The sequence below is a fragment of the Pteropus medius genome, unplaced genomic scaffold, assembly GCF_902729225.1.
Source record: "Pteropus medius unplaced genomic scaffold, Ma_sr-lr_union100, whole genome shotgun sequence".
NCBI classification, from domain to species: Eukaryota; Metazoa; Chordata; class Mammalia; order Chiroptera; family Pteropodidae; genus Pteropus; species Pteropus medius.
This window is the reverse complement of record NW_024349797.1, coordinates 20,727,537-20,742,153: the sequence shown is the minus strand read 5'-3', so window position 1 is coordinate 20,742,153 and position 14,617 is coordinate 20,727,537. Positions and strand designations below refer to the sequence as shown.

At 45.0% G+C, this 14,617-nt stretch overlaps 1 protein-coding gene across 3 annotated transcripts in view; it reads left to right on the top strand.

The window, feature by feature from the left end:
- The window catches only part of LOC120619684 (actin-histidine N-methyltransferase), a 56,814-nt gene that overhangs the window by 37,521 nt on the left and 4,676 nt on the right, over positions 1-14,617 (top strand). For all 3 annotated transcript variants that reach the window (XM_039884196.1, XM_039884195.1, XM_039884193.1), the window contains exons 7-8: positions 9,181-9,239; positions 10,108-10,222. In XM_039884196.1, coding sequence (XP_039740130.1) covers positions 9,181-9,239; positions 10,108-10,222 — 174 coding nt within the window. The remainder of the gene's footprint in view (positions 1-9,180; positions 9,240-10,107; positions 10,223-14,617) is intronic.

Here is a 14,617-nt window from a genome sequence, read left to right as displayed (position 1 = left end):
GCGGCCGACACCTCCCTTCCCTTGGTGAGAATGTTTGTACTTCTCTTCTAGTGACGGTGACCAGAGAAATAGTGCCGGGGGGTTTTCTCTTTGGTGGAGACTTTTCGAGCACAGCCTAAGCATGGGAAATGGAGAAAATGGAGGAGTGTGAACAGTCCTGAGACGGAGGAGGGACCCCTCACGACAGGCCGCGTCCTCAGACTCTGCCCACGGAAGTGCCCGCGGGGCCGTGGAGACGGGCCTGTACCTGTGCTGCCACCCGCCTGCCTGTGACCCACAGCCTGAAGTGGCGCGGCAGGGCCCTTAACCCTAGATTTCGTTGTCATTGGGATTTACCGCAGCAAACTCAGGGCAGCCGGTGACAAAGTAGCAGGTCGCGATGTGCGGATTCGTACAATGTGTCTGAGACTCTGCACGCGCCGAGGCCCAGGCAGCCATGGCGTCCTCCTGAACCGCGAGGATGGACTCGCCACGCCAGAGGCGGCCCGTCTTTAGCCGCACCCCAGGCCCGACATGCGGTTCTGGGGTTTTGTGTGCCCCCCAGAGCTCCTTTCCCTCGAGCCACTCAGACTTAGCGTCCCTCAGGCCTAACGGCACAACACTTAAGGGGCCACGTCCATTTCCCTAACAACGTGACATTTAGGAGAGTTGAAAGTAGCCCAAACCATGGAAGAACTTGGAGACGGTGCTGGTTTAATGATTGATAAAGCTGTGGGGTGTCTTAGAGGCCATTCGGAGTTCTGATGAAAGTGATAGAAATTCCAGATAATAGAATATTGGAAGTTGTTGGCACACCAATGCGGTGTAATTCTAGCAAAGAAAATACCAGAAAATAGATTACAGATGTGACTCCCACGCTTTAGAACGTACGGAAGGAAGGGCGTATACATCCCTGCACGTGTGATGCAGATGCGACTTCCGGGCCCAGGGTTCTTCACGGGCAGGATGAAGGGAGCTGGGCCAGACGGCCTCCAGTCACCATCCGGGTCTGAGACTTCATGACCGTAGACAGTAACTGAAAACGGCATTCTTCTGGTGGTTTGGGAAGTAATAGATTCAGTCTTAGTTTTGCTAATATTGCCTACCTCTGAGCTTCGTCATGTCCTTTCAAATATCTCTATGCTGAATTTTAAATGAGAGCAATATTCGCCAACCATTTTTCTAGAATTTCACCGAGAAAAAATATATTTACCATATCAGACACTTCGCTCTAAACTTCGGAGACCTGTTGCCTGAGTCATTATCCCAGCCCCATCATTTATTAACTGAGTGACCTTGGACGTGCTATTAACTTCTCTGTGCATCAGTTTCTCATCGATAGAATGGGACTAATAGTAGTGCCTGTTTCACAGGAATCGGGATGCTTAAGCTTTATAACATACGTGTGCAGGTTTCGGAGAGTTCCTTGCACAGAGCGCTTAGCAGATGGCGACTCAGTATCTCCCCTCTCCACTTCTCTCTCAGTCTCTCTTTCTCTTCCTCTCTCTGGGAGAGCTTCCCTGCGCACCAGGTCCCTTTCTGAGACAAGGGCTTATGTGCATGCCGAGTGTCAGTCCCCCCGTCAGGGAAATGGATGTCATAGTGGTGGCCGTAATGCCCCCCTCTCATAAATGATGGGTGACTCTGATTGTTAGCTTGATTAATTCAACCAGAGTCTGCAGTCTTTGTCCTGAGTTGTCGAAATCTCAAACAGCTGAGTGAAAAGTAAAATGCTACGAAGCTGGAATAAATAAATCTTGCCTGCTTTTCTGGATGCAAATATGTTCTTCTAAAACAGTAATTGCCTTTCGTGTTCGCTTCTGTCTGGTGTCTGCGATAAGTTCGGGGGGCTGCAAGAACGTGCACCTCACGAATAAGCGTCGATCACCTGGTGAATTGCCATCTTTTGCAGACCAGAGAAGAGGTTTGCGGTTTTTAGGTTCCTCAGCAGATGGAGATATTTTGGGCTGGCGAGTGTTAGGAGGCAAAGAAATATAGGATTTAAGAGCTTAAAAGAAAGTAGAGGTTGCTTGTCTGACCCCCTTTTCAGACGAGGAAACGGAGGCACAGGGGGTTGGGTGATGTGAGGCGACACAGGAAGTGACAGGCTAACCCTTCAAAGCTGTGCACTCTGCTGGGCGAGCGAGGAGCATGGTGAGGGACGTGGTGACTGTTTGGTAGAGGGCTGGTGCGCTTGGGCCATTTTGCTCCTTGCTGAGTTCTTAAAACAGAGTAGAGATTTCTCAAATAAATGTGTTGAAAGATCTGGAAAAAAAAAGAAGATTCTCTGACCCCTAGATGGTGGGAAGATACTCTTCTTTCTTAGAGATGGAAGGTGGAAGAAAAGGCCATGGGACACGGTTTCTCTGGAGCTTTGGGGACTGGCCCTGCAGCAGGGGCGCCACGTGGACCGAGCTCGGTGACCGGGAATGGGGACCAGACCACCTGGGTTGTAATCTGATTACCGCTGGATCACCCACTTGCCCTGGTCCTACCTCTCATCACCTTTGAGGTCATGGTACTTTGGGAGGCCGTCATTGCCTTTACTCTTACCTATCATTCAGGCCCTTATGGGTCTATAGAGAGGAACTCTAATTCCGCCAGGTCACCGCTGTCCCCCACCGTCCCCCACCGTCCCGGGAGCAGGGCAGGAGAAGTGCTTTCTTCCTACTGGGAGGGCAGGGGGAGCGTTTCTTCGAATGCTTCTGCGAGGCATTGGGGGTTCCCTGGTGATCAGCAAAGAGGAGGCCCTGCCTCGCCGAGCTCACCTACTGAGGGAAAAGAAACGTTAATCTCATGTGTGGGTGCGTGCACACACACAGCCACGCGCGTGCACACACGCATGCGTGCGCACGCGCATGAGGTAGCTCACTGAGGTCTGCCTGGAAAAGAAGGGCTGGGTGGTTGGAGACAGTGGCCCCGAACGGGGAGATCCAAGCTGGAACCTGTCACGTCATCTCTTTTTCTAAGTCACTTGCCCGACCGCAGCTAGGCAGAGCGCCCCCAGGGGATGTTAACGTGTCTTTTCGTCCACCTGTCACATGGTACCTTCTGCTTCAGAGAGAGGAGATAAAATGTTTATTGGATGAATGAATTTCTGGTCCTAACCTTTCTTCATTTTTTTTCCGAGTAAATATTTGGTTAACAGTTAAATAAATGATTCACAGTTAAAATGTTGATTGATTATGACTCAGTTTGGTTCATAGTTGATGGACAACTTCTGGTCATAAAAATGGTAGCCCATAAAGTTCTGAAACAGGCATATCTTTTGCAGTGTTTCAACAAATTGCAATTTAATTTAAACTGGATGTAGGTTATAGATTTCGGTGTCTTTCCAATGAAGAACAATTCTTCCATCTTGAAGTAATTTTATAAGTTTATTGAACAATGTTGATTTTTCTCTACTAATCTTATTTTCTTAATTAAAAATTTTATTTAATACACATTTGTTACAGAAAAATTAAATATATATAAGTGAAAAGGAAACAATTTAAATTTCATGTGTATTGATGTATTTATTTGACCATATCGAGTGAATTCAAAGAACTTTATGATGAAGAATTTCCTGAAGGGTTGGATGTAATCTGTGTTTAAAAATAAGTCTTAAAAATTGATTTTTTTCTCCTCAAGAGCCAAATACACGAACCATGCTTTGATTCTTACTTATGGTCATCAAAACTAAATTCCAGATTTAGTAGGTACTTTGCTCTTTGTCTCCGTGTTAAACCATGTGACATATACCACTTAGAAAGCGAAATATGAGCAGGAGGCTTGACTGACCAAGAGCTGTGCTGTCTTCCGCGCTCCTTCTAATGAGACTTCGGAGGGGGACCTCGTTTTTAGGGTACCTTTGCCTCCTGCCCCCGTCGTTCTGCCCTATTTCCTCCACCTGCCATCTTTCGCTCTCTCGTCAATACTCTGCCTTCTGCCCTTCGTTTCCGTTCTCCCGCTGCTCCTTCAGCCAGCTTCTCCCAGGGAAATCCCTCTTCTCCTCTCCCTCTGGCCCCTTTTCCTCTACGCTTGGTGCAGTCCAGGCTTCAGATGGGTCTGTGGGGCTGCCTGTCGCCTCTCTCCCTTCTCCCCATTTTGCAAAGAATCTGACGTTTGCTGAGACACCGGATCCACGCTGGGCTTAGGGAGGGCGCCCAGGGCTGTCCTGCGGATGGATTTCTTAGACAGCACGGAAAGCACCCACAATCTCTTGGTTATGTGAGCGGGGGTCACGCGTCTAGAACTTATAACTGCGTCTACCCAAAAGGTCGAGTCTGCGGTTCTGCAGCTGCTTTTGTCCTTGTAGAGATAAGAGAAATAGAACTATGGCTAGAGTTGGCTGTATCTGTCCACAGCTAGTTAACCCGACTGTCCCTTGTAATGTATGCTTCAGAAGTAAAGCCAATATAACCCGAGACATATTTCAGTTAGAACATTTTAATTGCATACTGTTATATATATTTTTTACCAGAACTACTTTCATTTTGTGATTCCTGATACTATAAGAACCATTAACAAGTCACTGATGTACTGTATATATGTTTTGAAATTAACAATTGATTTTATTATAGCAGGCAATACATTCTTTAAAATGTAGTATTTAAGAGCCTTTTTTGTGAACTGAGCCACGTTCTCTTTAGTATGTTTAAACGCCTCATTGTAGGTGTTTATGAAATGTTTTCAACTTGGTTTTCCCTTATAAGACTCAGTCTAGGTGAGACACATATTCTTGAAAAGTGAAGATCTGATTTTGAAAAGTGTTTCTGTCTTAAAGGCTGTTGTACATTCTAATCCTCCCCACCTAGAGAATTTTGAGTCTTTCTTTTAATGCGTTTGAGAATTGTTTTAGGAAATACCTCTCCATATATGTGGACGTATTTATCACTATTATTTAAAAAATGCTTTTTGTCAGATGTTAAAAAAAAAAAAACAACTTTAATGTATTTTGTTCCTGCACAGAACCGTTAGTGTTTCAGAGCTGTTTCACATACTAGATTAGAGATTCACATAATAACGAATTCTGCCTATTTTGGTTTTCCACAAAGGTTTGTTGTCTGAGCTTAAAAAAAGACCGCAGCTGATTCGTGTAACACATATTAACTGTTTATTTAGTTTAAGTACATGTCTGTATCTCTCATTTCTGATCGTGAAAAATTTGCATTCTATGCAGCAGCCATCTTCTTTTATACTTTATTAAATATCTGTCAATTATAAATATCAAGGTTTTACATTAATGTCAAGATAGTACATCAAAAATTCATGGAATATGTGACTTTTTCCAAGGGTATTTAATACTTAATGCATTTGTGTCATTTTTCTTTCCAGAGATATTGACAGGTTTTATTAAGTGTTTGTTAGGGAGATTTCATTTTTATCAAGGGACTATAAAGAGAAGCTGCATGCTAAATCAATTTTTTAAAGCCAGAATATTGTTCATTTTTTCTTCTTCAAACTCAAGTAATCCATAGGTTTTATGTAAATTTCTTCTGGGTTTATTTTTGTTTTATGTGAATGATAGTTCAAGATAGAACTTTAATAAGGATCAAATATGCTGACTGTAGTGGTTTTTAATTTCCTTAAGCATAGCTACCAGACCCATGCAATATGGTAAATTCTTCAAAATGTCATACTTACATATTTAGCAATATTACTTCTTTTTATTGAAGCCAAACAAATGATTTTAGATATGAATCTTTCCCAAACGTAGTGATTATTTTGTACTAGGTACAATATTACTGTGTCTCATCTGGAATCCCTCCAGACGAAGGAGTGGAGGAGTGCTTCCCTGGGCTCAGAGCTCTTTTAGAAGTAAGCTCTCCGGGCTTCAAGTCTGATCGCGAGCCACGGCCGTGGTTCATTCTCCAGCTTCAAATATTTATAATGCTCGAGAAAGCGAAAACATCAATCACTTAAAATCTGCAGAAAATCTGTGGCTAGTTTCTAAACCCGTGTGTAAGGGGGTGGGAGGCGGGGAGGGAGTTCGTGCTGTGGCCGACCTGGGCCCTGCTCCTGTTGGGCCCCAGTGGCTGAGAGTCCCTGTCACTGTCTCTCTGACACGAACCCCCTCACCCATCCCACGTATGTCTACAACTGTCACAGCTAAAACGAATTGGCCACAAAGTGTAAGGTTTCCATTTTAATTTGCATTTTTATTTTCAAAGTACACGTTCGTATCTTCCTTCTGTCGGAGGAGGCGTTATTGGGATAAACCCTTACCGATTTCTCTCTGTAAAGTGAGGTATCGTCTGTCATCCTCCCTATAACGTATGGTCTTAAAAACTTTCACCTGAGAACATCTGAGTCACTTTCAGGTGGTACCTTCAGGTTAATATTACAATTTTTACAAGATGCATTTTTAAACCTTCACTTGGTCTTCAGCAGGGAAAAGGCTTGGTGTTTAAACAAGAACTCATTCTGTCCAGTGTTAAGAAAAAAAAAAAAATCACTCTGTCCAGAGCTTAAATACGGAGTCGTTTGGGTTAGGCATTTTTCTTGTGAATTTTTTTCAGGATATGTAAAAATATTTCTTTTTAAAGTTATATGTTTTTCATAAGCAAACCATTTTCAATCTCAAGATCCTTGTAGAACTATCATGTAATTTTAAGAGGTAGGGTAGGTATTTTTAGAAAGTAAATTTTGCTTGAGTAAAGCTGAAGCAGTAGCCGTTCTAGGTAAACCCAGTTTTGGTTTACGGTAAGTTGCTGTGCAGACCCTACCCTGGGAAATAATTCAAGAACTCCGCGACTGGGACCTATCTACCATAACACCAGTAGGTGGCAGTAGTGTCACAGTAGTGAGAGCTTTGTTGAAATGGAAGTTATTTGCTATTCTCCATAGTGTCACATTTTGCTTCAGTGTAACTGTTAAGTGCATGTGTCTGTGGCGGAATAGCTTTTTATATCAGAATTACATACAGTAGGCACACCCTATTTTTTTAAGCAGATAAGAACAACTATTTCTAACAGATTCTGCAAATATTACATAACTCTACAGCCAAAATAATCTTCATCTGAAGAAAGCATTTGTGCATTTTTTTTCTTGAGTTTTCTTTACAACTTCATCAGGACTGTGAGCATGAAGTTATATTTTCAGTAAGAAATGTGTATAAATAGTAGGAAGGGAAACATTTTGGAGAATGAATTTTCCATCTTTTTAGTCCTTGAGGAGGTCGCTGTTGTTTGAACAGTTTCTTGTAGCGTCCAAAGCTATTTAAAGATCTTTGAGTATTGGAAGATTCTTCCTCAAGTTGTTTTCGCATTCGGCAATCCAATTTGGAGAATTCTCATCTTTTCTCCTATTCAATAAGTCAAACTTTTTGGGGAGAGGAATGTGGATCAGATTTTGAAAATGTATGGGCTTTCGCACTGGAATTTACCAGCTTTCAAAATACCATAGTGTGTCCCACAGTTTAAATGAATTTAAATATTTTAAAATAACAAAAACAACACTGCTCTCCCGCCTGCTAGGGTTTGAAAAGAGGTTGGGGATGTGCAGCTCTCCCAGCGGATCGGATGCGAAGGTACATTTTGTTACAGATCGAAGGGAATTTGAACGACAGAATGCTGACGTTTGCCTGTGGTGCTATTTATCACGAAGTCAGTTTTGGGCAGAGGGACAGTTTTGTCTGCTGAATTTGTACTTGGATGAGCAGAGACCCGAACACTTGTGATCGTTTCCTAATTCAGTGGGAGGCATCTCCTGGACTGTAGGACGCAGCTGTGCGTTCCGTTTGTCACAAAGCAGGGGCAGCGAGAAGCTCCAGTCCCTTGGATTCTCGCATCGTCGCCGTGCTTGACTGTGGTATCGTTTGTTTGTTTGTTTTTTTAACCCCAAAGATAGGATGTCCTGACGTTCCTGTAGCAGCTAGAAAACGCCCCAGGGCAATGTTATTTTATGTATTCACTTAAAAATATCTTCTATAATTTCATTTTCAGCGTCGTAGAATATTTCATGAATATATTCTTCTATGTTAACTTTTCTTCCAAAGGGTTAAAACCAGCCCAAGGATTAGAGGGGAGAAGCCGGGCACCTGGGAGCTAACACCCGATTGGCAGCCTTTTGTAATATATAATTTGCCTAAAATTGCGCACTGAGCACAAGCTTTTGTTTTCTAATTGATTTACGGTTTGAGCCACTTTTACCTCATCCCCTACTGTCCTGCGGACGGTGCCAGCGAGTACATTACAGTGAGCGATGATAAATTACCGTGTACTTGTGATGCTAATGCGTCAAGAGTAAAAACTGCCTACTACACGGAGCTTTACGCATTAACAGCGGGGCAAAGACCCAGTGCGGCAGAGTTTCATTTGTATCTCAGAAGTAACCATTTGTTCATTTGATCACTTACTGCAATCTGTCTATCGGACTGTAATTGAAACTGAAGATTAAAATTATACTGTTACAGCTTTTAATTTCTTAATTGAGACAAAGTTTTTAAGTGCTTGGAAGGTCTAAGGTGCTGGGCGGGTGGCGGGGGGAGTGTTGTGAACAGAGAATATGAAGTGTATAAAATTCTTCATAAGTGTGAAGTTTTGGATATTTTTACCAAATGTTCTTTTGTCCAGAAAAAAAAAATAGTCGTACAATTTAAATATGTCAATCTCTGTTTTTTAAATCTGTTTGTAAAAATCATTTTGTAATTTCACGAAACTGTACTTTTCCTGATTTTCTGCCCTGGAGTCACATTTAGCATGTAGATGATTCATTTGTCCATAACAAGTTGATTCCCATCCAAATGATTTAAGTCAGAGATAAATGAAAGAACTTTCCATTTATTAGTGCCTTTAATTGTCCCTTTCATTGATGTGAGGAGAGATCTGACATCTATGCATAAAGGGACGCACAGCACATTGTGGCAAAGGACACAGAGGCCAGCCGCACACCTGACCTTGGGGGTTCCGGGTTTCAGTTTCGAGGGTGCGCCTACCTTTGGTGAAGTTAGTCCACCTTAAATTATATTTTTGTGCCACGTCTAGTATCGAAATAGGAAGAAGCAGATTTATGGCGGCTGCTGGGCACAACAAATAAGTTGACAGTGATGCATGAGAGCGTGAGACGTGATGGTCCCTCAGCAGCGCGGCTGGACGCCTCCCGCTTCATCTGGCCCTTGTTAGGGTCTGTTAGGCAGCTAAGTAATGAAATTCTGCTGACTGATTTTTGTTTTCCCTTTTTCTTTTTTCACCCCTGCTTTCTAAAACGTCTAATTCGCAGACCCATCCTCATGCCAACAAACTGCCCTTGAAGGATTCTTTCACTTATGAGGACTACAGGTTGGTTGGGGGGATGTGCGTGCAGGTAACGCAAGGCTGCCGAGTGTGTGTCGTGGATGTGTGTGTGCATGGGGAGTGTGTGTGTGTGTGTGTGTTTGTGTGTGTTGGGGGTGGTGTCTAAGTGAATGTGGGATCTCGGAAGTGAGAACTGCTTCAGTAAAAGTGACCTGTGTCACCACGTGAAGCCTCAAGACAGAGATAGTCGTCAGAAGTTAAAGGGACAACTGGGACGAGTGTCGGAGCCTTAACGCCGCCGTGTAGGGCGTAGGTCTCCGCTCAGCGGGCGGTCGGGCTCAGTCGAGGCAGCCGCTCGATGTTGGGGCTTAACATCCGTGTGGGGTGCTCACGAGGGTTGTTTTCTTTTTACATAGACTATTTTAGTGTAAAGTGGGACTTATTTTTGAACAAAAAGATTTAATTCTCTGTACAACATAATAAAGAATAGCACTCCACATTTTGTAGAGTTCTTGGAGGATTTCTGATCAGAAAGGAGTTAGGTTTTTTGCTCTTCACTGAGTCTTCAAATAGCTGCAGAGTCAGCGTCTGGGGGAGAGCGGGGGTTGACCTGGGCGGGGGGCGGTCAGGGCGCAGGAGGACCCAGGGAGCCCCTTCCAGGCCTCCCCCGGGAGCAGCCTCACTCCCTCGCTCCTGGCGGCTCCGGCTCCCTTTTCCTTCCGCTGCCCCCTCCCCACTCCCAACCCTAGATTTAATTTTCAGTGACGATGATGAAGTCCAGCCTCCACCTTTGAGACTTAGGAAAAGGTTTTGAAGATTCGTGAGCATCAGACAGAGCTCGCTGTCCGGTCGAGTCCGGACCGCGATGGCTCTGCGCGTCCGCGCGTCACCCTCCTCTCTCTGGTCGTTGCAGGTGGGCAGTCTCTTCCGTTATGACACGGCAAAACCAGATCCCCACGGAGGACGGTTCCCGGGTGACCCTGGCGCTGATTCCTCTATGGGACATGTGCAATCACACCAACGGCCTGGTAACGACCTCCTCTGTGTGGTGTGTAGTTGGGGGAGCTGTTGTGGTTAAGCTGGAAAGTGGACATTCCACCTCCAAACCACTTTCTGCCCCGACCGCCTCCTGCAAAGGGAGCAAACACCCCTCCCCGCCGCCCACAACTACGGGCTGGGGTTCTCCTCCCCTCCCCGTGTTTGCTTAAACTCCAATACCGGGGACTTGAGTCTTGCATCACTTTCAGAAACCACAGCGAACTGCATTTGTCTGCCAAGCCGGAATTCCAGCCCAAACCTTCATTCTCTTATCGAACCACAGACTAAACCAAAGTCTCTTTTTTCACATTCTTGTAAAAAATAGTGATTTACTGAGAAAACCACCTTCTTTCTCTTTTTTCCTTTCGAGTCCCTTGCTTTCTCCCTTCGCTGACTCTGTTTCCGGTTATGCGCTGCTTGTTCTCTGGTCCCTTCCCTCCCCGTGTTCACCTGACATGCCGACACGCCGCGGCCCGGCCCGTGCTTGGCTGCTTTTGCTCAGGCGCGGGCTCCGCTCTTGGCCTTGAGCTCCGGACTCACGTTGGCATCATCAGGTGTGGGAAGCACCGGGCGGCAGACGTTAGGAAAACGGGCGTTTGACAGCGATTGTTAAGTAGGGTGCTGAGCGGGAAGGAGGGAGCCTTCCTTCCCTCGCCGCTTCTGCATTCTTTGGATTCCAGGCAACAAAGAGGGACGCGGGCTCCTTGTCTGAGAAAGGCTTCCTGACACTAGTAGATCAAAACAGGACCAACTTCAGAATGTTCTGGATTTTTAAACATTGTACCGGTATACTGGCTTGATTAATTTTTTGTTCATTTTTTCTCAGCTTTTTTGTCAGCTTCCTAGGTTATTATTAGCAGTATTATAAATAGACTGGAAAAATGCCGTAAATGAGTATTTCGCATCTAATTCCACAAAGTGGCCAGTGCACATGTAATGGATACCCTCGTGCTGCTCTGGGGAGGTCCAGCGACAGGGACACTCCTAAGTTACAGAGGATGAGGACTTCCACCTTATGGTTATATTTTTGCCTTAATTTACATATGCTTAATTTAATTAGCCATTTTAAGAAATAGCATATTTTATGATTTATTTTCATTAACAAAATTTTACATTCTCTGTTCTTTATTTTTTCTTTCAAATCTATTTTAAACTGATCATAAGATTAAAGTTTTAAAATTTCACAAATAGCTTTTAATATTTCACTATAACATATATGTATTTTTTTTGGAGTAGATCATTGGTTCCCAAACTTGATTGATCACTAGAGGTTTTTTTTTTAATTTCTAAAGTTTAAAAAGTACATACTTTATTATAAACAAACAAAACCAATTAAACAATACAGAAGCCTCAGGGTAAAATGCAGAGGTTCCTTCCCCACCAGCCCCTGGCCCAGCCCCAGGGCCCCCGGCACCGGATGTCCCCAGGTCAGTGGTCGAGGTCTCCTACCCTTTGCTGTGCATTTGAACCATCACATACTCGCACACTGGTTTTTGCATTGCTTTCACATAAATGGGATTAAACTATTCACTTTTTTCCACCTAAAAGTGAAAAAAGTTAGTTTACATCAAAATGAAAATAATGAATTGATGACAACTACTGATGCTGCATTTTCTTTAATACTATTCATAAGCTCTAACTTCCCACAGCCCTGGAAAAAATGTTGCTAAGCGTTAGAAGGTTCACACAAGGCGTTAGTACTTTTCCTGTAGCGGGTTATTTTCCCTGCATACTTATCTCGACACCTCTGTGGACCTGTTTCCCGTTGCAGTGAGAGGACTTCATGGGAAATTTTGTCTGGTAGAATTTGAGAGTCTGTTCTCACACTACGAAGTGGTGTTGTTATGTGTATTAACAGTTAATCTCTTTTTTAAAATGAGGTACTTGAAGTTAAGGCTCAGCTTTTCAGACAGTAGATTTTCTTTTGTGTGCCTGTCTGTCCTGACGACTGTTTGTCTATTCTGTCACTGAGAGAGTAGATAGAAATTTGTAACCCAGCAACGCTGTACGCTTCTAACAGTGTCCCAAAAACCTGGTTTATGGGAGTAGAAATGGAAGAATCGAGTCTGACAGTAATTCCGAAGTAGCAGCAGCAAGGAAAAGCAGAAGGAAATAAGAAGCTGGGTGAACACCTAGGCCAGAGATTCTGGAATGTGAACTGATTTCCTAGCCACGTGGAGAAACAGATTTAGACCAGTTTATGAGACACAGTATCAAGCTATAAGAAATAATATATCCTTAAGCTCTGTGGGACTTGTTCAAAACCCACGTAAGCAGCGGGGTTCCTTTCTTGATGTTGTTCAGTTGAGACAGAGAAGGACACCTCGGTGGTTACAGACCATTGCGTTAGTTCTAGCAGGTAAAGCGTGTCGCAGTGGTCAGCCTTGGTGTTTGAATGCGTGACTCTTGGGTCGGGGTGAAGGAACATTGGGAAATTCACACAGAATTGAGGGAGGCTCTTTTTCAAGGTCATTCTGTTTGAGTTTTGAAAAATCTAAAACATGTAGATTGACATGAGGCTCCTAGTCTCCAAGTAAAAGCCCCGGTTTTTACAAGTGCAGACGAGGCCACCCGCTCGTCCTGTTCCCACCACTCAGGCAGCCAGATCCCCTGCGGTTCCTCAGACAGCCGCGCAGACAAACCCCAGGGCCTTTGCACTCGCACCATCTGCCTGAAACACTGTCCCTGGGGCGTCTGCAGGGTACCCAAGACCTCAAAAGTGCTCACAGCCCTGAGCACTGTGCACAGAATGGCCACAGTCCCCCTCCCGTAAGCCTCCCTTCCTGTCCTGTCCTCCGTCTCCTGTATTTCTGCGTATTCCTTTTTGTGCGTGGTTGGTCCTCCGCCCTGTCCTGTGCCCCTGCCCCCTTCCCTCCTGCTTCCCCTAACTTCCGTGTCGGGTCATGCTTCTGCCAGGTCCCTGTGGGGCCACACTGGAATGCCAGGCATTCGGGGCTGGGGGTTGACGGGCAACGGCTACCTTATTGTCAGGGTCGTTTCTGGGGTCAGAAAAGTGATTTTTATGTTGGGCAGGAACTGTATGAGCTGATTTTGTCAAGTGTTTAAGCTGTTCTTTGAGAATGTGCCAGAATACTTAGCTTCCTATATTTCTCATGGCTTTCCTAGTTCTCACTGGTCTTACAGGTCAGAAACGTGAAGGATTTCTGGCTATACAGTTACTAAACCGTTGGTTCTGGGATAGCGGGCGTACAGATGTGCGTTGCATGCCCTTGGATCCCAGAACGCCATTTGCTAGACTCAAGGTGTCTATCTTTTGGACTCAAACCGTTGATACCTTGATGAGCAAGTAGCACCTGTCAGTCTTGAATTTGGATTCTCTAGAATAAAATGAGGAGGTCGAAAGTAATTACTGAACATTTACAGATAACCTGAGAGACTGGGTGGGGGGCGGACAGACTCCCGAAGTGGACTTTGAATATAAACTGGGGGCCCTGTTCTTTCCCCTGGGGGTTCGTGCGTCAAGTATGTATTCTGAAAGGCAGTGTCAGGTGTCAGGTCCGGCGTGCTAGGCGCCCAGACATGGGGTAGGAGGGGAGCGCCAGGTCTGTCCGGTGGTGGCAGGCACAGGGGTCAATCCCCTGATGCGCAGGGCCTCTGGGAGTGCAGACCCAGGCTGGGGCGAGGGCTCAGGCAGAATGGCAGCGGGCAGTTCCAGGCACGAGCGAGGACAGTGGCCGGTGCAGCAGGCCGCTGGTGTGTCAGGAGGCCGAAGGAACGCCTGGGCTCCCTCGTTGACTGTCCTTGCTCAAGAATTTGGATTTTTTTTTTTCTGAAGACAGAGTCCAGTGGCGCTGGAAGGTTTTAGATGGGAGATCCACGTTGTAATGTCGCTAAGGATGCAGGCGGACAGTGCTGGGATCGGAGGCCAGTTGGAAGGTTTTTGCAAGTGATAAGTTAGGCACCAAAGAACGAGGCCATCAGCCACACAGGGAGCAAGGAGGGAGGAAACAATCCGAGGATCATTTAGGAGATAAAAATGCCCAACGGCTGAGGTGTGGAGAGTTTCCTTGTGACTAGTGTGCCAAGGCCTGGCGTGGCCTGGCCCAGGAGACATTAGGAGGAGATGGGGGTTTGTATTTATTCATAATGGGCTTAGAAACTCTCACAATATAGCGCTCAGCAGAAAGAAAGTGAATAGGATACAACTAAGTTATCTTTTCCTTTGCTTTTCTGAAGGTTTTAATTTCTCTAATTTCAGAGTAAAATATGTACATAATTAAGAAATAGCTTTTCTTTTTCCCTGATTCTTTATCCAGTGGAAAACCCACTTCAGTTTCTTAAAAGCCAAACGTTAGATAAAGACAATATTTGCAAGTCAATCCGTGTTCTCCGGGGTCCTGGATCCGACTGTGGGGGGGGGGGGG